This window comes from Pan troglodytes, chromosome 13 (assembly GCF_028858775.2).
Source record: "Pan troglodytes isolate AG18354 chromosome 13, NHGRI_mPanTro3-v2.0_pri, whole genome shotgun sequence".
In the NCBI taxonomy this organism is placed as follows: Eukaryota; Metazoa; Chordata; class Mammalia; order Primates; family Hominidae; genus Pan; species Pan troglodytes.
The window spans coordinates 120,557,508-120,583,279 of NC_072411.2; the positions used below are offsets into that span (position 1 = coordinate 120,557,508).

Consider the following 25,772-nt stretch of genomic DNA (forward strand, 5'->3'; position numbering starts at 1 on the left):
CTGGAAGTGGGTGGCACCATGAGGAAGCCAGGCCACGGAACCAGCCTGGCATCCACCATGCTGCAGGCAGGGCCAGCGAAATGCTTTCCATTCTTCCCTGACCCTCAGAGTCACCTGAGCTGCTTGTGAAAACATGCACGTTCCCTTGGGGATACTTCTTTCCAGACCTGTGAATCAGAATCTTCAGTGGAAGCATAAACAAACGCTCCCAGGTGAATCGCCAGCCGCACCAGCAAGCTTTGGTGCTAGACAGTCTTGGGTTTGAATCCAAGTTCAAATGTCTTTGGTGGCTTTGTGACCTTAGGCATATTACTTAACTGCTGTTAGCCTTGGCGCCTTATCTATAAAAAGGGTGGTAATAATATAGGGTAGTTGTAAGAATGAAAAATAGCAGTTGTCAAATGCTTGGGGCAGAGTTAAAATGTTCATTGTTATTGTTGTTTGTGAGATAGAAGCCCAGTGATTCTCCCAGTGATGAACACAACCTCCTTTCACACTAAGCAGGGCCTGGAGGGATGAACTTGCCCGAGCTGGGAGCTCAGCAGGGCCAGGCTCCAGCTGTGCCCTTACACCCTGCCCTCTCGCCATGGACCTCTGCCACCTCTGCCAGCCAGAATACCGGGGGATTCTCAGCTTTCGAGCCCTTCTCCTCATCCATCTTGGGCTTCATTCTCCCACTCTCTTGCCCCCCACTTAGGAAGCTCCTCCTCATAGTTACTTGCTTTTGTCTAAACAACTCTACTCCCCAAGAAAAGCCAACAGCGATTTCCTCTTATTCCCAACCCACGATATTAGCTGCCTGAGAACCTCTCTTTACCAATAACTGCACCCCCTCCATAATCTCAATTTCAGGCACCCCACACTCTGACCACCATCTATTTTTCCAGCTCTGTGACCGTGATTTGACAATTCTGTGACCATATCAGGATCAACAATCTATTCATCTTACCACCTCTTCCTTTATTTTATTTATTTGTTTATTTTATTTTATTTTATTTATTTATTTTGAGACTGAGTTTCGCTTTTGTCACCCAGCCTAGAGTGCAATGGCAGTGCAATGGCGCGATCTTGGCTCACTGCAACCTCCGCCTCCCAGGTTTAAGCGATTCTCTTGCCTCAGTCTCCTGAGTAGCTAGGATTACAGGCGCCCGCCACCAGGCCCAGCTAATTTTTGTATTTTTAGTAGAGATGAGGTTTCACCACATTGGCCAGGCTTAGTCTCGAACTCCTGACCTCAGGTGATCCACCTGCCTCGGCCTCCCAGAGTGCTGGGATTACAGGCATGAGCCACCTCACCCGGCCTATTTGTTTATTCATTTATTTTTGAGACAGGGTTTCGATCTCACCCAGGCTGGAGTGCAGCGAAGCAGTCATGGCTCTCTGCAGCCTCAGCCCCCTGGGCTCAAGCCATCCTCCCACCTCAGCCTCCCGAGTAGCTGGGACCACAGGCACACACCACTGCACCTGGCTAATTTTTGTAATTTTTTTTTTTTTTTTGAGACAGAGTTTTGCTCTTGTTGCCCAGTCTGGAGTGCAATGGTGCGATGATCTCAGCTCACTACAACCTCCGCCTCCCAGTTTCAAGCGATTCTCCTGCCTCAGCCTCCCAAGTAGCTGGGATTACAGGCACGTACCACCACGCCAGGCTAATTTTGTATTTTTAGTAGAGATGGGGTTTCTCCATGTTGGTCAGGCTGGTCTCGAACTCCTGACCTCAGGTGATCTGCCCGCCTCAGCCTCCCAAAGTGCTGGGATTACAGGCGTGAGCCTCCGCGCCCGGCTAATTTTTGTAATTTTTGTAAAGATGGGGTCTCCATATGTTGCCTAGGCTGGGCTCAAACTCCTGGGCTCAAGTGATCCACCTGCCTCAGCCTCCCAATGTGCTGGGATTACTGGAGTGAGCCACCGCGCCTGACCACCACCTCTTTCTTATCTCTCACATCCTCACTTTCCTCCTTGACCAGCTTGGATCCCAATATTATAATTACTCCTTTGCATGCAGCCTCAACTCTGCCTTATGGTTCTCAGCAGCAAAATCTCAGCTCTGCACCCACATAGCCAAAAGTGAGGGTAAAAACATGCAACGGTCCTGACTGATCTCGCTTTAAGTTCATGCACACTAACTTGTCCATTGATACTAACACACCCATCCTAGGCAATTACTCCACACTTTCTACAGTCCCTTCAGAACTCCCACACCTCCTCTGCAGCCTCACTCTCAGCCTCGACTTTGCTTCCTATGTCTCTGAGCAAGCAATCAGAGAATTGCTGCCTATATCACCACTTGGATGTCTAATAGGTGACTGCTTCTCAAACTTTAATGTGCAAATAGATCGCTTGGGGTTCATGTTAAAATGCAGATTCTGCTTCAGTAGGTTGAGAGTCTACATTTTTTTTCTTTTCTTTTTTTTTTTTTTTTTTTTTGAGATGGAGTCTCGCTCTGTTGCCCAGGCTGGAGTGCAGTGGTACGATCTCAGCTCACTGCAACCTCCGTCTCCTGGGTTCAAGAGATTCTCCTGCCTCAGCCTCCCAGGTAGCTGGGATTACAGGCATGCCCCACCATGCCCAGCCAATTTTGTATTTTTAGTAGAGATGTGTTTTCACCATGTTGGTCAGGCTGGTCTCGAACTCCTGACCTCAAGTGATCCACCCACCTCTGCCTCCCAAAGTGCTGGGATTACAGGCATGCACCACCACGCCTGGCCATAGGTGAATTTTTAATGGGATTTTTAAATACTAAGTCTTCAAAATCTGGTGTGTATTTGACACAGCATATCTCAATTAGGATGTTACTTTTTCATCAGAAATATAGGATCTGTATTTAGATCAAATCTAAAAAGTGTTTGTAAAATGTACATACTTGAGTGTTTTCCAATAACTGAAATAAGCATCAAGGTTTATTTTATTATTGTTTTATTTTTAGAGTAAAATGAAAGCAAGTTTATTAAGAAAGTAGAGGAATAAAGAATGGCTACTCCATAGACAGAGCAGCCAATGTTTAGATTTAAGTTTAAATGAATTAAAATTACATAAAATTAAAAATTCAGTTTTATAGTTGCACTAACCACATTTTATGTGCTCAGTGGCCACAAGTGGCTAGTGGCTACCATATGAAACAGCACAGATCTATAGCGCTGGTCATTGACTTAAGGGGGAATTCTGGGGGTCAGGGTCTAGATCGTAATTCATCTTGGCCAGATGCCTAGCCCAGGGCCTGCACTCAGTACTTTCTGCTGCGTTCCATTTACTTTTAACAAGTCAAAAAGTGACATCTAGGAAGCGGTTGGAACAAGCCACAATCAGTTCCCAGATATGACCACTAGGGGGCAGAATCTGACTAGCACTGTTTGGCTAGAAAAAGGGAGCCTTGGCCGACGCAATGGCTCACACCTAAAATTCTGCATTTTAGCCAGGCCCAGGCAGAAGGATCGCTTGAGCCCAGGAGTTCGAGACCAGCCTGCGCAACATAGTGAGACCCATCTCTTTAAAAAAATTAAAACATTAGCTGGGCATGGTTGTGCGTGCCTGTAGTCCCAGCTATTTGGAAGGATGAGGTGGGAGGTTGGCTTGACCCCAGGAGGGTCAGGGCTGCAGTGAGCTGTGATTATGCCACTCCAGCCTGGGCAACAGCCTGAGCTACCATCTGTCTCAAACAAACAAACAAAAACGGGAGAAAAGAAAGGGGCCAGGACTCAACCCCAATACCATTAAGATTTATTTAACAAGCATTTATGAGGGGCCAACTGTGTGCCAGACCTGTGGGGATACAGAAGTAAATAAAATACAGTCCCCGCTTTCTTGGAGTTTACAGTCCAGTAGGGAAGGCAGGACAGATATTAGCAACTCATCTCATAAGCAAAGGTATCTTTACAAACTGTAATACATGCACTTAAGGAAAGCTGACTCAGTGCCCTAAAAGAGTGGCACCCAAGGCAGGGCGCTGTGGCTCACGCCTGTAATCCCAGCACTTTGGGAGGCCGAGGCAGGCAGATCACCAGGTCAGGAGATCAAGACCATCCTGGCTAACACGGTGAAACCTGTCTCTACTAAAAATACAAAAAATTAGCCAGGCATGGTGGTGCGCACATGTAGTCCCAGCTACTCGGGAGGCTGAGGCAGGAGAATCGCTTGAACCCAGGAGGCAGAGGTTGCAGTGAGCTGAGATAGCGCCACTGCACTCCAGCCTGAGCAACAGAGTGAGACTGCATCTCAAAAAACAAAAACAAAAGAGTGGCACCCAGGCACCTCACTTATGTTGGCAGAAGGTGGCATGAAAGAGTAGCTACAGAGGGGATGGGCCGTGGGGGGTGGCGGACAATGGTGCTGTGACCCTTCTAAGCAGAAGGATCAAGCTATGTGAAGGTGTGGAGACACCCCTGAAGCTGAAAGAGCTTGGCATGTTCCAGAAACTTCCAGGAGAGTGGTGTCGCTGGAGAGTGGTGGGCACTGGGGCATGGCCCAAGAGGAGACTGGGGAGGTGGCAGGGGCCAGGTCTACAGAGTCTCAGGGCCTCTTTAAGGACTTCAAATTTCAGCCTAAAGATGTCAATGAAAACATTCAAACTCTGTAAAATATTTGAAGAAATTTATTCTGAACCAAATATGAGCGACTATGGCCCTTGACACAGCCCTCAGGAGACCCTGAGAACACGTGGCCCAAGGTAGTCAGGGCGGGGGGACAGGGGCGCAGAATCTGTGTGTGTGTTGAAGGGAGCTTCCAGGTTATAGGTAGATTTAAAAATTTTCTGATTGGCAATTGATTAAAAGAGTTATCTAAAGGCCTGGAGGTTTTTTTTCTGTTTGTTTATTTGTTTGTTTGTTTGTTTGTTTTATGGAGTCTCACTCTGTTCCCCAGGCTGGAGTGCAGTTGTGCCATCTTAGCTCACTGCAACTTCTGCCTGCCAGGTTCAAGTGATTCTTCTGCCTCAGCCTCCCAAGTAGCTGGGATTACAGGTGCCCACCACCATGCCCAGCTAATTTGTTTGTATTTTTAGTACAGACAGGTTTTCACCATGTTGGCCAGGATGGTCTTGAACTCCTGGCCTCAGTGATCTGCCCACCTTGGCCTCCCAAAAGTGTAATCCTTGGGATTACAGGTGTGAGCCACCAGCCCAGCCCTGAACCAGTCTTTCAGGTTAACTTTGGAATGCCCTGGCAGAGGAGGGAGTCCATTCAGATGGCTGAGGTGAGGGGGCATTGAATTTTATTTTTGGTTTACAAAGGAAGCCATTGAGTGATTTTGAGCAGGGCTGGGACATGGGACATGATCTGGGTGGTATTTTAGGAGAATCACCCTGGCTCTGAGCGGTGAATGGGTTGAGGGAATGGAGCCCGAGAGCAGGAAGGCCTTGAGGAGCCACCTTGGCTACAAGATGAAAGGTGGTGGCACCAGCCCCCACCCTGAGGTGTCAATACCCCACGACCCCCATCCCAGACCCGCACTTCTTTTTTTTTTTTTTTTTTTTTTTTTGAGCAGAGTCTTGCTCTGTTGCCCAGGCTGGAATGCAGTGGCATGATCTCGGCTCACTGCAACCTCTGCCTCCTGGGTTCAAGCGATTCTCTGCCTCAGCCTCCTGAGTAGCTGGGATTACAGGTGCCCACCACCATGCCCAGCTAATTTTTGTATTTTTAGTAGAGATGGGGTTTCACCATCTTGGCCAGGCTAGTCTTGAACTCCTGACCTCATGATCCACCTGCCTCAGCCTCCCAAAGTGCTGGGATTACAGGTGTGAGCCACCGCGCCCGGCCAGACCCGCACTTCTTTGGTTTCATGTGGCTGGTTTCCGTTTGCTCTCCACATCCCCCTCCGTCTTCTCCACCCTGCTTGGAGCTGGTCCTATGGACACCTCAGTGGGCTCTTGGTCCTCCAGCTGCAGCTGAGTTTGGCAGTGGAGCTCTCCAGGAGGAGATGGCAGCGGAGGTGGAGGGTTCGTCTCCTTCTCCCTCCCTCAAGGCTCACCCCAGACCGGCTTATCCCTCAACCATTGATCACAGCCCCTATCAGTTGGGCCTGTCCACACAGCTCTGTCTTTGTTTTTTGTTTTTGAGACAGAGTTTTGCTCTTGTTGCCCAGGCTGGAGTGCAGTGGCGTGGTCTCAGCTCACTGCAACCTCCCAGTTCAAGCGATTCTCCTGCCTCAGCCTCCCAAGTAGCTGGGATTACAGATGCCTGCCACCACGCCTGATTTTTTGTATTTTTAGTAGAGACAGGGTTTCACCATGTTGACCAGGCTGGTCTGGAACTCCTAACCTCAGGTCATCCGCCCGCCTCGGCCTCCCAAAGTGCTGGGATTACAGGCGTGAGCCACCGCGCCCAACCTGTCTTTATGTTTTATAACAGCTCCCTTCCTGACCCTTCAGGCCCAGGGGTGGCGACAGTGTCACTAGCCTGGAGAACTGTTTCCAGCACCTGCCGGTAGCCTTGCAGATCACTAAAACTTAACTTCTCTCAAGCTCTCCTCAGCTTTCCCAGTTTGCCTGTGTCATCTGTTTCCCAGCAGACACTGACACATGTTTTCTACCCAGGCTGGTTACAGAGGATCAGTGGAAACAGCATGGAATTGGGGGTCAAATAAAACCATAATTGAATTTGGGTTTTGTCGCCTGTGATGGTGTGAGTCATTATTCTCTCCAAGCCTTCGTTTGTTCATCTCTAAAGTGGGGCGACTGGCCGGGCACAGTGGCTCATGCCTGTAATCCCAGCACTTTGGGAGGCTGAGGTGGGCGGATCACTTGAGGTCAGGAGTTCGAGACCAGCCTGGCCAACATGGTGAAACCCCATCTTGGTGAAACACAAAAATTAGCCAGGCGTGGTGGCGGGCACCTGTAGCCCAGCTACTCGGGAGGCTAAGGCAGGAGAATCACTTGAACCTGGGAGGTAGAGGTTGCAGTGAGCTGAGATCGCGCCACTGCACTCCAGCCTAGGTGACAGAGCAAGACTCCATCTCAAAAATAAATAAATAAATAAAGTGGGGCGACGATCACCTTCCTTATAGAGTCGTGACAATGAAATCCCACGTGCAAGGGCTGTGTGCAGGCCTTGCGCTCAGTAGACAGTCTACACTCATTTGTTCTGTTCTTCCTTCCCACACAACAGAACAAACATTTATCACACTGCATGCATCAAGCCCAGTGCAAGGTGCTGGGGATGAGGGAGAGACAAACAAGTGGAGGCCGCCATTTTTTGCCTACAGGGAGAGCTCAGTCTTGTTTTTGCCTGTTAGTTTGTATGTTTGTTTGTTTCTGAGACAGGGTCTTACTCTGTCACTCAGGCTGGAGTGCAGTGGCAAAATCATAGTTCACTGCAGCATCAACCTCTGACCTCAAGCAATTGTCTTGCCTCAGCCACTCAAGTAACTGGGACCACAGGTGCATGCCATGTCTGGCTATTTTTTTAAAAAATTTTTTGTAGAGGTGGGGTCTCACTGTGTTGCCCAGGCTGGTCTTGAATTTCTAGACAATTTTCCGATCCATCATCCCGCCTTGGCCTTCCAAAGTGCTGGGATTACATGCGTGAGCCACCACCCCCGGCCCAGAGGTCAGAGTCTTGTAAAGAAAAGGCTATGGCTCCCCTGGGTGTGCCCCCTCCCACCCCCACCATAGCCAAACCATTCGTTTCTGTTTGGCTGTGAGATGACATTTTTTCCAGGGTCTGGAGTTAGAGTAGTGACCAGGCAATGCAAATAATTGTGGTAATCAGAAAAGCCTTCGAAGAGGAGGTTGAATTTATTTTTAGCCTTAAAGAAACTGGACTAAAAGGAAAGGCATTATCAGCCTCCTTGAGAACTGAACTCACTCTCCTCCCTCCTCTGTTGAGAGCTGCCAAACTCCCTAGATTGAGAATTGGACCTTCATTAGTTATGGTTACTCCTGGGAGGGTATCACATCCCCGGGGGCATGGTAGGGCTGGAAGGTACCTGGTATCTTGAGGAAGCTGCCTAAAAGGATTTCTCCAGGTGGCATGGGGCAGAAATCTAGGATAGTGATCAGGGTAGGCTGGCAGACGGGACACATGTGGAGGGGAGCAGCAGGAATGCCACACACTAGAGAACTGGGCTGAGACCATGTCGCTAAAACAAGGGATGCAAATTTGATTGTGTAGACACTGGCTTTGAGCAGGGGGAGCCCCTGCTTGAAACTGATGGCTAGGGGCTGCAGGTGCCTGCAATGGGCCAGGCATGAGGACCCAAGGGCCTGATTTGGGATGATGCAATGGGAAATGGAAGCAAAGGTCACACCCTCTTATCATTTCACTCATAAAATATTTACTTGAGCACCCACCAGGACAGATGCTGATGTTGCAAGAATGAGATCAATAATATCAAGGAACATGTATGGAGTACCTGAAACAGCCCAGGCAAGGTGTCCTTTCTCTGGGTAATCATGGTTAATCCTCCGAGTAGCTCCATGCAAATTACCAGTCCCTTGTGGAGAGAAAGAGAATGAGGTTTGAGTAGATTAAGAACATTGCCCCAAGGTGCAGAGTTCCTAGTGGAGCCAGGGTTCTAAGCTGGTCATTCCAAGTCTAGCATACAACCCCCAACCCCGATCCCACTCCCTCCCCAACAGTTCACCCTCCTTACCCACAAGGCACTTGAAGTGTTACGGGGCAGCACCAGGAATTACTGCACAGCCTAAGGACCATCACAGAGACTTGTGTGCAATGAAGTGTGCAAGTCATTACCTAGGCCTAAGAGATGCCCTCACCCAGGAGCTAGGTGTTGGGATTGGTTTGTTTGGTCATCTGACAAACACAGATGCTTCCTAACTTATAGAGTGGTTACATCCCAATAAACTCATCCTAAACTGAAAATACCCTAAGTGGAAAATGCATTAAATACACCTAAACCTACCAAACATCATAGCCTAGCCTAGCCTGCCTTAAACATGCACAAAACAATGACATTCGTTTACAGTTGGGCAAAATCATCTGGAAACACAGATGATGCCATTGGCCAAGTTGGCGGACCTGAAGGAGAGGGTTGGGGTCACATGAGGATGAGGAGGTAGCTTTGGACAAATCAAGTTAAAGATCCCGTGGGGCAGCAGTCCCCAACATTTTTGGCACCAGGGACCAGTTTCATGGAAGGCAGTTTTTCCAGGGACTGGGGGAGGCAATGGGGTTAGCGGGGTTCGGGATGATTCAAGTGCATTACATTTATTGTGCACTAGATTTCTATTATTATTACATTGTAATATATAATAAAATAATTATACAACTCACCATAAGGTACAATCAATGGGAACCCTGAGCTTGTTTTCCAGCAGCTGGATGGTCCCATCTGGGGTTGATGGGAGACAGTGACAGATCATCAGGCATTAGATTCTCATAAGGAGCATGTAACCTACATCCCTCACATGCGCAGTTCACAATAGGGTGTGAGCTCCTATGAGAATCTAATGCTGCTGCTGATCTGACAGGAGGTGGAGCTCAGAGGGTAATGCAAGCAATGTGGAGCAGCTGTAAATACAGGTAAAGCTTTGCCTGTCCTGCTGTGTGGCCCGGCTCCTAACAGACCAAGGACCAGTATAGGGTTGGAGGGAAGCGGTTGGGGACCCCTACCGTGGGGCATCCAAGGGAGGCTCTTGTGGACATTTCTCCTTTGAAGTAATGAGTATACAGGTGGTAGCCTGTAAGTGGTGAATTTAGAGCTAGCAGAAGGGGAGCTTGTCAGAGAGGGGAGAGGAGAGCCAGAGAGACTGTGGCAGAGAAGGCAGAGGAAAAAGGCATGCTCCATTGTCATAGCTGCCACCCAGAGGTTCAGTGATAAGGGCTGAACAATGACAAATGGGTTTGACCTTCAAGGGGACAGCACCAAATTAGGATGGAGCAGTACAGGCAGGGGCCCAGTTGAGTGGCCTGAGAATGGACGTGAAGTGAAAGGTAGAGACAGCAGAGAGGACTACTTTCTTTGTTTTAATAAAATAATAATTTTAAAAATTAAAATACTAATATGTTTTCATTATAGAAGATCAGAAAATATTTTAAAAGCACAAAAAAATAATAAACAAATGGTACCCCATGAGTCAATCAACCAAAGATTATGACTGGAAGCATTTTAGATTTTTTTTTTTTTTTTTTTTTTTTTTTTGAGACAGAGTCTCACTGCACATCACTCAGATGTGCAGTGGTGCCATCTCGGCTCACTGTAACCTCTGCCTCTCAGATTCAAGTGATTTTCCTGCCTCAGCCTCCTGAGTAGCTGGGATGATTCAGGCACCCGCCACTACACCCAACTAATTTTTGTATTTTTAGTAGAGACGGGGTTTCACCATATTGGCCAGGGTGTTCTCAAACTCCTAACCTTGTGATCTGCCCGCCTTGGCCTCCCAAAGTGCTGGGATTACAGGCACGAGCCACTGTGCCCAGCCTTAGATTTTTTTTAATCCATTTTTGTTTACAGAGGTACAATCGTATCAGTTATTCAAAATTTACCCAGTTTTGTGTCCTATTTTTTTCTCCACTACTTTCTTTCTTTTTTTTTTTTTTTTAGACGAGTCTTGCTCTATCACCCAGGCTGGAGTGCAATAGCATAATCTCGGCTCACCGCAACCTCCACCTCCCGGGTTCAAGCGATTCTCCTGCCTCAGCCACCTGAGTAGCTGGGATTACAGGAGCTGCCACCACCCCTCAGCTAATTTTTGTATTTTTAGTAGACAGGGTTTCACCATGTTGGCCAGGCTGGTCTCAAACTCCTGACCTGAGGGGATCTGCCTGCCTCAACCTCCCAAAGTGCTGGGATTACAGGAGTGAGCCACCGTGCCCAGCCTCCTCCACTTCTTTCCTTCCTTTCTCTTTTTCTCTCTTTCTCTCTCTCTTTCTCTCTTTCTCTCTTTCTTTCTCCTTCCTTCCTTCCTTCCTCTTTCTGAGACAGAGTACAGTGGCGCAGTCATGTCTCACTGCAATCTTGACCTCCAGGATCAAGAGATCATTCAAGATCAGCCTGGGCAACATAGTGAGACCCTGTCTCTGTTTAAATAAAAATAAAATAAAATAAGAGATCCTCCCACCACGGCCTCCCAAGTAGCTGGGACTACAGGCACCCACTACCACGTTCAGCTAATTGTCATATTTTTCGTAGAAATGGGGTTTCACAGCCGGGTGTGGTGGCCAAGACCAGCCTGGCCAACATGATGAAACCTGTTTTTATTAAAAATACAAAAAAATTAGCCGGGCATGGTGTTGCATGCCTGTAGTCCCAGCTACTAGAGAGGCTGAGGCAGGAGAATTGCTTGAACCCAGGAGCCAGAGGTTGCAGTGAGCCAAGATCGTGTCACTGCACTCCAGCCTGGGCAACAGAGAGACTCCGCCTCAAAAAAAAAAAAAAAAAAAAAAAGGAAAGAAAAGGAGAAAGAAAAAAGAAATGGGGTTTCGCTATGTTGGCCAGGTTGGTCTGGAACTCCTGACATCAAGTGATCTGCCCCCTTGGCCTCCCAGAGTTACAGGCATGGCCTCCACACCCAGCCTCCAGTTTATGGGAAAATATAAAATTTACCCAAAGTACTAGTTTGGATGCTCTTGGCTGCAGGTGTCAGAAAACCCAACTGAGGCCAGGCACAGTGGCTCAGCCTCTAATCCCAGCACTTTGGGAGGCCGAGGTGGGAGGATAATTTGACGTCAGGAGTTTGAGATCAGCCTGGCCAACATGGTGAGACCCCATCTCTACTAAAAATACAAAAAAAATTAGCCGAGCGTGGTGGTGCACACCTGTAATCCCAGCTACTCAGGAGGCTGGGGGAGGAGAATCGCTTGAACCTGGGAGGCAGAGGCTGCGGTGAGCCGAGATCGCGACATTGCACTCCAGCCTGGCGACAGGGCGAGATTACGTCTAAAAAAAAAAAAAAGAAAAGAAAACCCAATTGAAAGTGGCTTACATTATAAGCAACAAGAAGCCCAGAGCAGCGTGTAATTCCAGGATTGGTTAATTCAGGCGGTCGGTGAGGTCTCCATCACTACTGCTCTGCCACCCTCGGGTGCTGGCATTTCCTCCTAAACAAACTGCTCCCCAACAGTCCAAGATGGCGTCTGTGGTTCCAGCATCCCAGGCAGGTGATGGCATCTTGAAGCAAGAAAATAGCCCTGTTACAGTCAAGTGCCACATGACAATGTTTTTTGTTTTTGTTTTGTTTTTTTGAGACGGAGTCTCACTCTGTCACCCAAGCTGGAGTGCAGTGGTGCAATCATGGCTCACTGCAACCTCCGCCTCCCGGATTCAAGCAATTCTCCTGCCTCAGCCTCCCAAGTAGCTGGGATTACAGGCACCCGCCACCACGCCTGGCTAATTTTTTTTATTTTTAGTAGAGACGGGGTTTCACCATATTGGCTAGGCTGGTCTCGAACTCCTGACCTTGTTATCCCCCCACCTTGACCTCTCAAAGTGCTGGGATTACAGGCGTGAGCCACTGCGCCCGGCCTACATAACAATGTTTTAATAGCGAAGGACCACATGTATAACAATGGTCCCATGAGATTATTGCTTTATTGCTTTTTTTTTTTTTTTTTTTTTTTTTTTTGAGGTGGAGTCTCCCCCTGTCACCCGGGCTGGAGTACAGTGGCGCAATCTCGGCTCACTGCAACCTCCGCCTCCCAGGTTCAAGCGATTCTCCTGCCTCAGCCTCCTGAGTACCTGGGGTTACAGGTGCGTGCCACCACACCTGCCTAATTTTTGTATTTTTAGTAGAGATGGGGTTTCACCATGTTGGTCAGGCTGGTCTCCAATTCCTGACCTCAGGTGATCTGCCCGCCTCGGCTTCCAAAAGTGCTGGGATTACAGGCGTGAGCTACCATGCGCCCCATGTTACAGCACCTTTTCTAGGTTTAGATACACAATATTTGCTATTGTGTTATAATTGCCTACAGCATTCAGTACAGTAACATGCTGTGCAGGTTTGTGGCCTAGGAGAAATAGGCTATACCAATCAACCTAGGTTTGTGTAAGTACACACTATGATGTTTGCACAACTACAAAATCACCTGACACATCTCTCAGAATGTATTCCTGTCCTTAAGTAACACATGGTTGTTCATCCCTTTTTAAGAACAAGCAGAACCTTCCTAGAAGGCCTTCAGCCTATTTGCCTCCCCATCTAATCAGCTGTGTGACCTGGAGCCATTGATCTGATCTCAGTACCTCAGGGTTCCTATCTGTGTAATTGAAGGGGGCCAGCCCCTACACACCTGTGGATATTTCTCATCAGGTGGGACGAGAGACTGAGAAAGAAATAAGACACAGAGACAAAGTATAGAGAAAGAACTGTGGGTCCAAGGGACCGGCGCTCAGCATACAGAGGACCCGCACCGGTGCCGGCCTCTGAGTTCCCTCAGTGTTTATTTTACTATCTTAGCGAGGGGAGTGTAGCAGGGCAACAGGTGGGGAGAAGGTCAGCAGGGAAACATGTGAGCAAAGGAATCTGTATCATGAATAAGTTCAAGGAAAGGTACCGTGCCTGGATGTGCACGTAGGCTAGATTTATGTTTCTCTTTACCCAAACATCTCAGTGTAGCAAAGAGCGACAGAGCAGTATTGCTGCCAGCATATCTCGCCTCCAGCCATAGGGCGGTTTTCTCCTATCTCAGAATAGAACAAATGGGAATGGTCAGCTTTACACTGAGACATTCCATTCCCAGGGACGAGCAGGAGACAGAAGCCTTCCTCTTATCTCAACTGCAAAGGGTCCTCCCTCTTTCACTACTCCTCCTCAGCACAGACCCTTTATGGGTGTCAGGCCTTATGGTAAGGTCTTTCGTTTCCCATGAGGCCATATCTCAGGCTGTCTCAGTGGGGGGAAACCTTAGACAATACCCAAGCTTTCTTGGGCAGAGGTCGGTCCCTGCGGCTTTCCGCAGTGCATTGTGTCCCTGGGTAATCGAGAATGGAGAATGGCGATGACTTTTACCAAGCATACTGCCTGCAAACATATTGTTAACAAGGCACATCCTGCACATCCCTAAGTCCATTAAACTTTGATTCATTACAGCACATGTTTCTGTGAGCACAGGGTTGGGGCTAAAGTTACAGGTTAACAGCATCTCAAAGCAGAAACAATTTTTCTTAGTACAGATCAAAATGGAATTTCTTATGTCTTCCTTTTCTACATAGACACAGTAACAATCTGATCTCTCTTTCTTTTCCCCACACGTAAAGGCAAATATAATTGCATTTGTTTTGAGAGCTGAGGGTTAATCTATGTAAAGCACTTAGAACAGTGCCTTGCCTGTGATTTGTACTATATAAATATTTGCTATTACTATCTGATAGCAAGAATTACATTACATTCCTGGGTCTAACCAATAGCTTGGCTGGCAATGTGTGGCTTGGACCAAGCAAGATCCACCCATCAGGGCTGAGGAGGGACTCACTTGAAGGCTATGGCTATTCAGAGGAGAGTGGGCAAAACAGGGGTTAACAAGGAAAAAAGGGAGGGGTGGAGAATGGATATTGACCAACAGGATCTGCCACACCCATGTTGTTTAAAAAAAAAAAAAAAAAAAAAAAAAAAACCTGGGCCGGGAGGGATGGCTCATGCCTGTAATCCCAGCACTCTGGGAGGCCAAAGTAGGTGGATCCCCTGAGCTCAGAAGTTCGAGACCAGCCTTGCCAACATGGTGAAATCCCATCCCTACTAAAATTACAAAAATTAGTTGGGTGTGGGGGTGCGCACCTGTAGTCCCAGCTACTTGGGAGGCTGAGGCACAAGAATCTCTTGAACCCGGGAAGCAGAAGTTGTAGTGAGCCTAGAACTTACCACTGCACTCCAGCCTGGGTGACAGAGTGAGACTCCACCTTAAAAAAAACAAACAAAAAATCCCTCTATCAGTGTATGAGCATTATTCTCTTCGTATGTGTTCTATTTTTTTAACTTTTTTTTTTTTAGGTAATTTCAGATTTATAAAATATTTGTGAAAATGTATAAGGAGATCTCACACCTGGCCCTAGCTTCCCCAAATATTAACTACCAGGAAATTAACCTTGATAAAAATGTTCACATATTATTTAACTACCAGGAAATTAATCTTTATACAATTTTTTTTTTTTTGGAGACAGTCTCACTCTGTCGCCCAGGTTGCAGGCTGGAGTGCAGTGGCGTGATCTTGGCTCACTGCAGCCTCCATCTCCCAGGTTCAAGCAATCCTCCTGTCTCAGCCTCCTGAGTAGCTGGGACTACAGGTGTACACCACCATGCCCGGCTAATTTTTGTATTTTTAGTAGAGATGTGGTTTCACCATATTGGTCAGGCTGGTCTGGAACTCCTGACCTCAGGTGATCCACCTGCCTCAGCCTCCCAAAGTACTGGGAGTACAGGCATGAGCCACTGAGCCCAGCCTTGATACAATTCTAATAACCTACCTATAGTCTTTATTGATGTTGACAGTTGTTCCCCAGTGTCTTTTCTTCTAGTCCAGGATCCAATTCAGGATCACGTACTGCATTGATTTCTAATTTAAATACCATTTAAAAGGAACACTGAGTTCCACAGAACCCAACTTTTGTTGCAAGATCTCTAGGTTGTTTGTAGAGTTTCATCATTACCAGTAACCCTGGGCCTTCAAATTTTGAATATATTTCAGAGTTTATCTTTTGGGCTGATCCCTAAAACAGAATTACTAAGTAAACAGATATGAACATTTTTAAGGCCTTGATGCATATTGGTAATTGCTTTCCAGAAAATTATACAAATTTGATGTCCCTACAAACCATGTATGAATACTCAACTTCCCATATTCTTAGAACTTCAGGATTTTATTCTTGTTTTTAATATTGGCATTTTGGTTAAGTGAAAATCAAATCTCATTGTTTAACTGCATTTTCTTTCTTTCTTTCTTTTTTTTTTTTTTGAGACGGAGTTTCACTCTTGTTGCTGGAGTTTCGCTCTTGAGGCTGGGGTGCAATGGCGCAATCTCAGCTCACCGCAACCTCCGCCTCCCAGGTTCAAGCGATTCTTCTAGCTCAGCCTCCTGAGTTGCTGGGATTACAGGCATGTGCCACTACACCCAGCTAATTTTTTTGTATTTTTAGTAGAGACAGGGTTTCTCCATGTTGGTCAGGCTGGTCTCAAACTCCCAACCTCAGGTGATCTGCCTGCCTCTGCCTCCCAAATTGCTGGGATTACAGGCGTGAGCCACCACGCCCTGGCTTTTTTTTTTTTTTTTTTTTGAGACAGAGTCTCTGTCTCCCAGGCTGGAGCGCAGTGACATGATCACAGTTTACTGCAGCCTTTACCTCCCAGGCCCAAGAGATCCTCCTACCTCAGCCTCCTGAGCAGCTGGAAGCACAGGCGTGCACCACCAAGCCTGGCTGATTTTTTAAATTTTTTGTAGAGATGAGGTCTCCCTCTGTTGCCCAGGCTGGTCTGGAACTCCTGGGCTCAAGCGATCCTCCCACCTCGGCCTCCCAAAGTGCTGGGATTACTTGTACTTTGGGTGCAAGTTAGCCACCATGCCTGGCTATACTTGGATTTTCTTGATTCTTTTGAGTTTTCACATTTTTTCATATTTATTAGCCATTTATTAATTTATTAATTGAGGTCATTGTGTTTTCACATTTATTTAAGGTCTGTAATCACTCCTTGGCCTTTTGGCTAAGATCAAGTATATTTAAGTTCCTTTTTTTTTTTTTTTTCTTTTTGAGAGAGTCTCACTCTGTCGCCTAGGCTGGAGTGCAATGGGGCGATCTCAGCTTACTGGAACCTCCACCTTCTGGGTTCAAGCGATTTCTTGTGCCTCAGTGCCCAAGTAGCTAGGATTACAGACGCCTGCCACCATGCCCTGCTAATTTTTGTATTTTTAGCAGAGATGGGGTTTCACCACTTTGGACAGGCTGGCCTTGAACTCCTGGCCTCAAGTGATCCACCTGCTTCAGTCTCCCGAAGTGCTGGGATTCCAGGCATGAGCCACTATGCCCGCCTGAGGTTTTCTTTCTTTCTTTCTTTCTTTCCTTCTTTCTTTCTTTCTTTCCCTTTCTTTCTTTCTCTTTCTTTCTTTCTTTCTTTCTTTCTTTCTTTCTTTCTTTCTCTCTCTCTCTTTCCTTCCTTCCTTCCTTCCTTTCTTTCTTTCTTTTTTGAGACAGTCTCGCTGTGTCGCCAGGCTGGAGTGCAGTGGCGTGATCTCAGCTCACTGTGACCTCTGCCTCCCAGGCTCAAGCGATTCTCCTGCCCCAGCCTCCCAAGTAGCTGGGACTACAGGCACGCGCCACCACGCCCAGCTAATTTTTGTATTTTTAGTAGAGACGGGGTTTCACCATGTTGGCCAGGATGGTCTCAATCTCTTTGACCTCGTGATCCACCCGCCTCGGCCTCCCAAAGTGCTGGGATTCCAGGCATGAGCCATGGCGCCCGGCCAAGGTTTTAAATTTTAAAGTAACTAAAACAGTAATTATTTCCCTTGTTAGATCTTCTGTTGCTTTTTTCTGAATAATGTATGCCTTTAAGGAATAATAGGAATAATAAGTGCCTTTAAGAATAACATACGCCTATTAAGGAAAATTAGAATGACGCATTTGTTATTTTTAGCTTTAGAAAATCCTCTGCTATCCAGATTGAACATGTCTTTCATTTTCTTCTAATTTTCTGTGGTTTAATTTTATATCCTTAACCCTTTAATTCGGGTAGAATTTATTTTGGTGGATTCTGTGAGGCACGAGTCTAAATTGCTCTTTTGTAAATAGCTAGTCACTCATCCATCATGTCTTTCCAGCATCATTAATATTCTGTTTCCCTCTGTCACTGTTAACTATTATTGCAGTAATGCTGCATAAGAAGCCAGTTCAAAACTCAGAAGCCTACAATCATAAGCATGTATCTTGCTCATGCATCTGTGGGCAGGCTGAGCTTTAGCTGATCTAGCTTGGGCTCTGCTGGGCTGGGTTGACTTCCAAGCTGTGAGTGGGATCCAGGTGGCTCCATGTGCCTTTCATCTCCCTTAGACCAGCAACATCAGTGGCGTGGGAAGATATACCTCGCCTCCATTGAAGTGATGCACAGTCACGGGGTGAACGGTATGTTTACAGTGAGAGATGAAGAACTGGAAACTGAAATGCCATCTACCACACCTTTGGAGACAGCCTTTCAGGAAACTAGATTGTGTTGAGATAAAGGCAGAACGGAGTCTAGAAAATGGCACAAGGTCAAGGGAAGATTTTTTTCTTTCTTTCTTTCTTTTTTTTTTTTTTTTTTTTTTTTTTTTTTGAGACAGAGTCTCACTCTGTCACCCAGGCTGGAGTGCAGTGGCACGATCTCAGCTCACTGCAACCTCCACCTCCCAGGTTCAAGTGATTATCCTGCCTCAGCTTCCCAAGTAGCTGGGATTATAGGCACCTGCCACCATATCCAGCTAATTTTTTGTATTTTTAGTAGAGACAGGGTTTCACCTTGTTGCCCAGGCTGGTTTCGAACTCCTGAGCTCAGGCAATCTGCCTGCCTTGGCCTCCCAAAGTGCTGGGATTACAGGCATGAGCCACTGTGCCCGGCCAGGAAGTTTTTAAGGCAGGGAGATACTGGAATTTGCTCTTAGGCTGAGGAAAATTGCAAAATGTGTAGAGGGGTAGGTAGTCACAGAAATTGTTTTCTCTAAGAAGGATATTTGTTGAAAGTAAAGGAAATGACGTTGGGGCTTGAGGTTTGGAATAACAACTGCAGATGAGATGGGGCCTCAGCACAATGGAACTGCCAAGCACTGGTATCAGGGACTTGGGTTGGCCTGAAACATCGCAGCCCTGAGTCATGTGACACAGCAGTTTTCTTCAGCCCTGTCCGTGAGGTAGGAGACTGTCAGGTTGGTTCAGGTAGGTCTGAAGGTTGGTAGGTTAAGGCTGGAGGTCAAGGGGGTCAGGGGATCAGGAAGCTAACAGGTGGTAAGTAGTTCAAGGGATTGAGCCTAAGTTCAAATATAGGTGCAAGAGGGGCTGAAGGTCTGGAAGAAAACAAACTGCCTGAGGAGCTGGAACTGGAGGTCCATGTGTACTGGGGATGGGAGGGGATCAGGGAAAAGGACATTGGAATTTAGGTTCTCAGAGGCAGAGAAGTTCCAGGTGAATCTAGGGTGTGGCCATGTGAGCAAGCTGCTGAATTATGTTGAAGGCATTGGAATTGAAGTCAGGAACTGAGGTCAAGGCAGAGTTCAGAACCACCTATGCGAAATGCACACTCTTGGGCCCCAGCCAAACCTACTAAGTTTGAATCTCTGGGGGACAGACCAGAATTCCGTATTTTTACAAGCTCCCTGAGTGGTTCCTAGGCTCCCTAACACTTGAAAACTGCTGTGCTATGATGTTGAATGAGCCATGCTTGTTGGAATTACCTGATGGCAGGAATCAGGCAGGAAGACTAAAAACAGGTGTTGAAATCCTTAGAGAGTCTGGGCTGATCAGTGTATGGGACTGATGAGGAGCGGTGGAAAGAAGTTTGTACATGAGTCAGGAAGAGCAATGGCCTTGGCCTGGACTATTGCTAGTGCATCCCTTTCCAACCTGGAGACAATGTAGGAGACTAAAGGCTTCCACTGCAGAAGGCAGGGCAGTGAGAGAGAAGGGAGGGAATAGAAGACAGGGATCATATTCAGTCCAGACAGGCTGGGAGCTCTGTGAGAAGGCAGAGGACGTTGGGGAAGGATTTGTTTCAGACCAAACCAGAGTTCTGCAGGGTACAGCAAAATGGCTCAGACGGGAGTCCATGAGAAAATGGTCCACGAGGGAAAGTGAGCTTTGGTTGGGGATAACAGATGAGGGGATGGACTGGGCTAAGCAGAGGCCAGATTATCCCAGTCACCACTTCTGCACTGGGTTCACTTTTCTAAACTGAACTAATTTCTCCACCTAGGTCTGACAAGATGTCTCTTTTCTCTAACATTTAAACAGCTCCAACCATCTCAGCTCCTTCATGATTGTTTCGTCATCATCACCATCGTCACTGTCATCATCATCATCATCATCACCAGTGATTTCCTGAATGCCAACCAAGCACCAGTCATCAAGCATGAGCCACAGTGCAAAGATGGAGGCAGGCTCTCCATTCTAAGGGAACCTCTCAGGCCAGTAGGGAAGGCAAGATTCAGACACCAGGGACAGGCAGCCTGGGATGACAGGTGGAACAAGGAGGAGACACAAGAACCCCCACCCCAACCCAGGAACCCACATCACAGGCCAGACCTGCATGATCGCCAGGCACCCGACTCGGGTTATGAAGGTGTCTCTCCTAAGAGAGTGGCAGAAGCAAACTTTAGCCTTGGCAGTGCGCCTCAAGCTGCTCAGGGGAGAAGTCACGGCCAAAGCCCTGGAGTGCATGGGTTCTTTAGCCGTGGTTCTCCTGCAGCTTCCTCTGATATTATGAAGCGCCTGCCGCCACCAGGCTTGTTCTGACTCCCTTCCATGATCCACCCTTCTGAGTGGGGTTTGGCTTCTGTACAGCTCTCCTGTGGGCACTGAGCCCACTAGTCAGAGCAAGAGGGCTCCAGTCTCTGGACAGTCACAGTGCTTGGTGGCAAAACATAAATTGTCATTCATTCATGCCTTGTTTCTGTCATTCACTCATTCATTCAGCAGATACTTAACTGAACACCTGCTCTGGGCCAGGTATTATTCACACCACTGGGAATACAGTGGTGCCAACATAGGTCCCTCCCTGACTTCATGGGGCTAACATTCCAGTGGGAGTAACAGAAAAGATCCACAAAATAACATCACATTGTGAAAAGTGCTATGAAAGTGAAGGACGTAAGCACAGTAATATTAGTAATAGAGAGTGAGGAGGTGGTGAGCAAAGGCCTCATAGAGGGAGTAACATTTTTTCTTTAATTTGATGTATACTTTACATATAGTAAAGTGCACAAATCTTTTCTTTTTTTTTCCTTTTTTTTTTTTTTTTTTTTTTTTGAGACAGAGTCTTGCTCTGTCGCCCAGGCTGGATGCAATGGTATGATTTCGGTTCACTGTAACCTCCACCTCCTGGGTTCAAGTGACTCTCCTGCCTCAGCCTCCCGAGTAGCTGAGACAAGAGGCTTGTGCCACCATACCCGGCTAACTTTTGTATTTTTAGTAGAGACGGGGTTTCACTATGTTGGCCAGGCTGGTCTCGAACTCCTGACCTTGTGATCCGCCCTCATCAGCCTCCCAAAGTGTTGGGATTACAGGCGTGAACCACTGCACCTGGCCGTGCACAAATCTTCAATGTACAACTTGGTGAGTTTTTCAATTTGCGTATGTCAGACTCTCAACCTCTGTACTGCAGACATTGGGGCCATTTGTCCTGGGGACTGTCTTTCTTGTTTGTCTTTTTTTTTTTTTTTTTTTTTTTTTGAGATGGAGTATTGCTTTATCACCCAGGCTGGAGTGCCGTGGCATGATCTTGGCTCACTGCAACCTCCGCCTCTTAGGTTCAAGCAGTTCTCCTGCCTCAGCCTCCTGAGTAGCTGGGATTACAGGCACACACCACCATACCTGGCTAATTTTTGTATTTTTAGTAGAGACGGGGTTTCACTGTGTTGGTCAGGCTGGTCTCAAACTCCTGACCTCGTGATCTGCCCACCTCAGCCTCCCAAAGTACTGGGATTACAGGCGTGAGCTATCACGCTCAGCCCTGTCTTGTGTATTATAGGATGTTTAGCAGCATCCCTGGCCTCTACCCACTAAATGTCAGTAACATTCCTCCCCACACAGTTGTGACCATCAAAAATGTCCCCAGACATTGCCATATATCTTCTGGGAGGCGAAATCGCCACTGTTGAAAGCCACTGGCATATGCCATGTAGCCAGCACTCAGCTCAAGATACAGGTTATTTCCACATGGAGGGGTTGGCGTTTGAGCTGACACCCAACAGCTAAGAAGCTGCCTCCAATTCAGAGAACTGGGGAAGGAACGTTTCAAGGGGAGGGAGCATAGGCAAAGGCCCTGAGGTGGGAATGAGCGTGGCACATTTGAGGAAGTGTGGCTGGTCCGTGGTGACAAGGGAAAGGCATCTGAGGAGGTTGAAGAGACAGGCTGGGCCCTATTGAGCAGGGGCTTTGTGGGATACGGTTAGGAGTCTGACATTTCAAAGAACGTTTGTGAGTATTTAATATGTACCTGGCACTATGCCAGACACTGGAGAGTTGAAGATGAATAAATTAAATCCTTGGCCCTACTCTTTTTTGCTTTTATTACTATTTTTAATTGACACACAATAATTGTACATATTTATGGGGCACAGTATGATAGTTTGATACATGTATACAATGCGTAATGATCAAATCAAGGTAATTAGCATATCCATCACCTCAAACATTGATCATTTCTTTGTGCTGGGAACATTCAAAGTCTGCCCTTCTAGCTATTTGAAAATATGCAGGCCAGAGCCTGTGGCTCATGCCTGGAGTCCCAACTACCGAGGAGGCTGAAGCGGGAGGATTGCTTGAACCCTGGAGTTTGAGGCTGCAGTGAGCTATGATTGTGCCACTGCACTCCAGCCTGAGTGACAGAGTGAGACCCTGTCTCTATTTTTAAAAAAAAGTATGAATAAGACCCAGAGTTGGCACAAAAGGGGACATGCTTAAGCCCATGAAGGATCCTGCTGGGAGGGTTCAAGAAGAGCTTTCTTGGAGAGATCACACCCAATTTGAGTCTTTGGGGAACAAAGGATAAATGGCACTCCATGCAGAAGGCACAGTATGTGCAAAGGCATGGGGGTGTGAAACAATATGATAGCTTGAGACAATACCTAAGTAGTTAAGTATTCTAGGGTATAAAGTGCAGGAGAGGGGTAATAATAAGGCATCAGCCTGGATGGGATAGAAAATTCTTATGGCAGAGGAAGTGAAACTAAAGCCCACTTGCAGCAGACATTAGAAGTCTTCCAGAACAGTCTAAGGGTGGGGTTATGGCTCCCTGGGCCTGCATGACTCCCCTAAAACACTCACCCTCACTCCTTTTCCCAGTCCCGCCTTGACTCCATATGTTTCATCAAACATATCTTGGATTTATTATCTATAATCTTGTTAATTGTCTGGCTTGAGATTTAGAATTTGGTCATCTCTGTGTTCTCTACAAGCTCATGCTTGAGCATGCATTTCCTGTTTCAGATTACAGGACTGCATTTTAATTTCTTGATAGAATGCCTGATATAGCCTTACTTGGCACAGCCTTACCTGCAGAAAGTTGTGTGCACAATGACTTTTGATGATGCCTCCATGATCCTTCACTTTGCATGTACAGACACAGACACGGCGATGCAAACTCCTGCATCCTACAAGGGTCATCTGCAAATTGGCTTATCAGTTTTCTCACTCCTCTGCCTCCTCTGCTGTACCAGCCCTTTATATGCCAGGCACTGAGAAGCAACCTAATTACAGGCGAGGAGACAGGGAGGGAGCAGGCCATAGGCTCTGTCCCTCAAGATGTACCCACATAGAATAAACTCCATGTCTGTCTGGGTTTTCTGGATTAAACCCAGATTCAGGTATTGGAATTACAATTCAGTTTGAAGATAATTTAACATATCCCTCACCCATCTCCCTCCCAGAACCTCCCAGCAGCAGCAGAGGTGAGCTTTTTTTTTTTTTTTTTTTTTTGAGACGGAGTCTCGCCCTGTCACCTAGGCTGGAGTGTCACAATCTCAGCTCACTGCAACCTCCACCTCCCGGGTTCAAGCGATTCTCCTGCCTCAGGCTCCCGAGTAGCTGGGACTACATGCGCATGCCACCATGCCAGGCTAATTTTGTATTTTTAGTAGAGACGGGGTTTCACCGTGTTAGCCAGGATGGTCTCGATCTCTTGACCTAGCGATCCGCCGGCCTCAGCCTCCCGAAGTGCTGGGATTAAGCGTGAGCCACCGCTCCCGGCCGAGCTTGACTCTTTTTTTTTTTTTTTTTTTGAGCCGGAGTCTTGCTCTAGAGTGCAATGGCACGATCTCGACTCACCGCAACTTCTGCCTCCTGGGTTCAAGCGATTCTCCTGTCTCAGCCTCCCGAGTAGCTAGGATTACAGGCAGGCGCCACCATGCCTGGCTAATTTTGTATTTTTAGTAAAGACGGGGTTTCTCCATGTTGGTCAAGCTGGTCTCCAACTCCCGACCTCACGTGATCCGCCCCCCTCGGCCTCCCAAAGTGCTGGGATTACAGGCGTGAGCCACCGCGCCTGGCCGAGCTTGACTCTTTAGAGCATTTCCTTCCCTTCCTGTCCTGGGCCAGAGCTAGGGCTGGAGCCAAAACAAGCCCAGCCCTGGCTCCTGTGCCTAAATTTGTAGATTTCACCACCACCACGCCTGTCCTCACACCTGCTTCCATTCCAGGGACCTTAACAACTTCTAGAATCCATCAGGAGGGCAGCAGTGAGGGAGCTGGGAACGGTGATGTGGAAATCGCCCTGGGTTTGGGAGTGGGAATGCCCCAGCCCTAGGCCCCTCTGTGCCACCCATGGCTACATATCCTAGGTCATGTTGCTCCTCCAGAGCTTGTGTGGCCTCTTCCTATCCTTCAGGGCAGGACTTATATGTCGTCCGCTGGGGAGGCCCTCCCCCATCTAAGCTGGCCCTCTCTGTGCTCCATATCATTGCCCCCTCCTTGACTTCCTTTCGCAATTTATCACGCGCATATGTATGTGTATGCATAAACAGATATAATTTTGTTTGCTTGCTTATTTGGTTCGTCGCCTCACTAGATTCCGGACTGTGGGCTCCAGGAATGCAGACAGTGTGCCTTTGACCCTTACATCCTCCTCAGAGCCTGGCAGAGTGCCAAGTACATAGGAGGAGCTAGAAAAGTAATTCGGCGAATGAATAAATCCATGAATGGCAGCTGACCCAGATGATCTCTCAGGTTTCTGCCAGTTGAGAAAGTGTAGCAGTGCCCTGGACGGGGAGGCGGGCGGGGCGAACTGCGAGCTCCTGCCCCTTCCCAGGGCTCAGGCGACTGTGGACCCCGATCAGCGCAGGCTCGCGGCCCGCTGTGGCCCCGCCTCCTGGCCGCCAGCCGGGGGCGGAGCCAGGCCGCCCCCCAAGCCGGGTGGCCTTCGGGGTGCTTGCCCGGCTGGAGGTGGTGAGGGGGCGGGTCCAAAGGAGAGGTCAATGGGCGGGGCGGGGCCACAACGCCCCCACGTCCAGAGCCGGCAGGCAGGTTCCCCGCGGGGGGCCGGGGCTGGGCCGTTGCCTAGCAACGCCGAGCCCCGCCCGGCCGGCGCGCGCCTGCCCCCAGCATGGCTTGGCAGGGCTGGCCCGCGGCGTGGCAGTGGGTCGCCGGCTGCTGGCTCCTCCTCGTCATTGTCCTCGTCCTACTTGTGAGCCCCCGCGGCTGCCGAGCGCGGCGGGGCCTCCGCGGTCTGCTCATGGCGCACAGCCAGCGGCTGCTCTTCCGAATCGGGTTAGTGCCCGGGCTCCGAAGCGTGCGGGCTCGGGAGGCGGGCGCGCTGGGAGAGGGGACTGGGAGGCGGGGGCTGGAGCTGGGGGTGGGCGTGGCGGTTAGGAAGGGGCTTGGTCTAAGGGAAGAGGGATCGAGGAGACGGACTGGAGAAGCCACTGAGTTGGGGGGCCTGAGGGATTTGGGGGGCTGGACAGTTGGGATAAGCTGGGGAAGGAGGATCGGAGAGGCGGGCCAGGGTGGCCACGGAAGGAGGGCGTGAGAGGACATCTGGAGAAAAGTGCCACAGAAGGGGCTGGAGACCAGGAAGCTGGACAGGGGGATAGTGCAGGAGCCAGGCTGGGAAGACCGTCCCTGTCCGGGGGTGAGGTCAGCAGATGCCCGGGCTCCGATGGCAAGTGCCGGAGAGAAGGAATGCCTCCCACCGTCTGACATTTAAAACCGCCAACTCCTTTCGT

At 48.3% G+C, this 25,772-nt stretch overlaps 2 protein-coding genes across 6 annotated transcripts in view; one reads left to right on the forward strand and one right to left on the reverse strand.

Moving 5' to 3' along the window:
* Positions 1-8,416, reverse strand: part of TMBIM1 (transmembrane BAX inhibitor motif containing 1) — a 32,339-nt gene extending 23,923 nt beyond the window's left edge. Inside the window, exon 1 of one of the 2 annotated variants that reach the window (XM_063790752.1) lies at positions 8,341-8,416. The gene's annotated coding sequence lies outside the window, so the exon portion shown is untranslated. The remainder of the gene's footprint in view (positions 1-8,340) is intronic. The other variant, XM_054679341.2, reaches the window with a different exon arrangement.
* The window catches only part of PNKD (PNKD metallo-beta-lactamase domain containing), a 76,328-nt gene that overhangs the window by 27,608 nt on the left and 22,948 nt on the right, over positions 1-25,772 (forward strand). For 2 of the 4 annotated variants that reach the window (XM_016950481.4, XM_054679339.2), the window contains exon 1: positions 24,933-25,317. The exons of the other annotated variants lie outside the window; for them this stretch is intronic. In XM_016950481.4, the coding sequence (XP_016805970.1) occupies positions 25,154-25,317 (164 nt within the window). In that variant the 5' untranslated portion in view covers positions 24,933-25,153. Of the gene's footprint in view, positions 1-24,932; positions 25,318-25,772 lie in introns of those variants that run through there. 4 annotated transcript variants of the gene reach the window in all.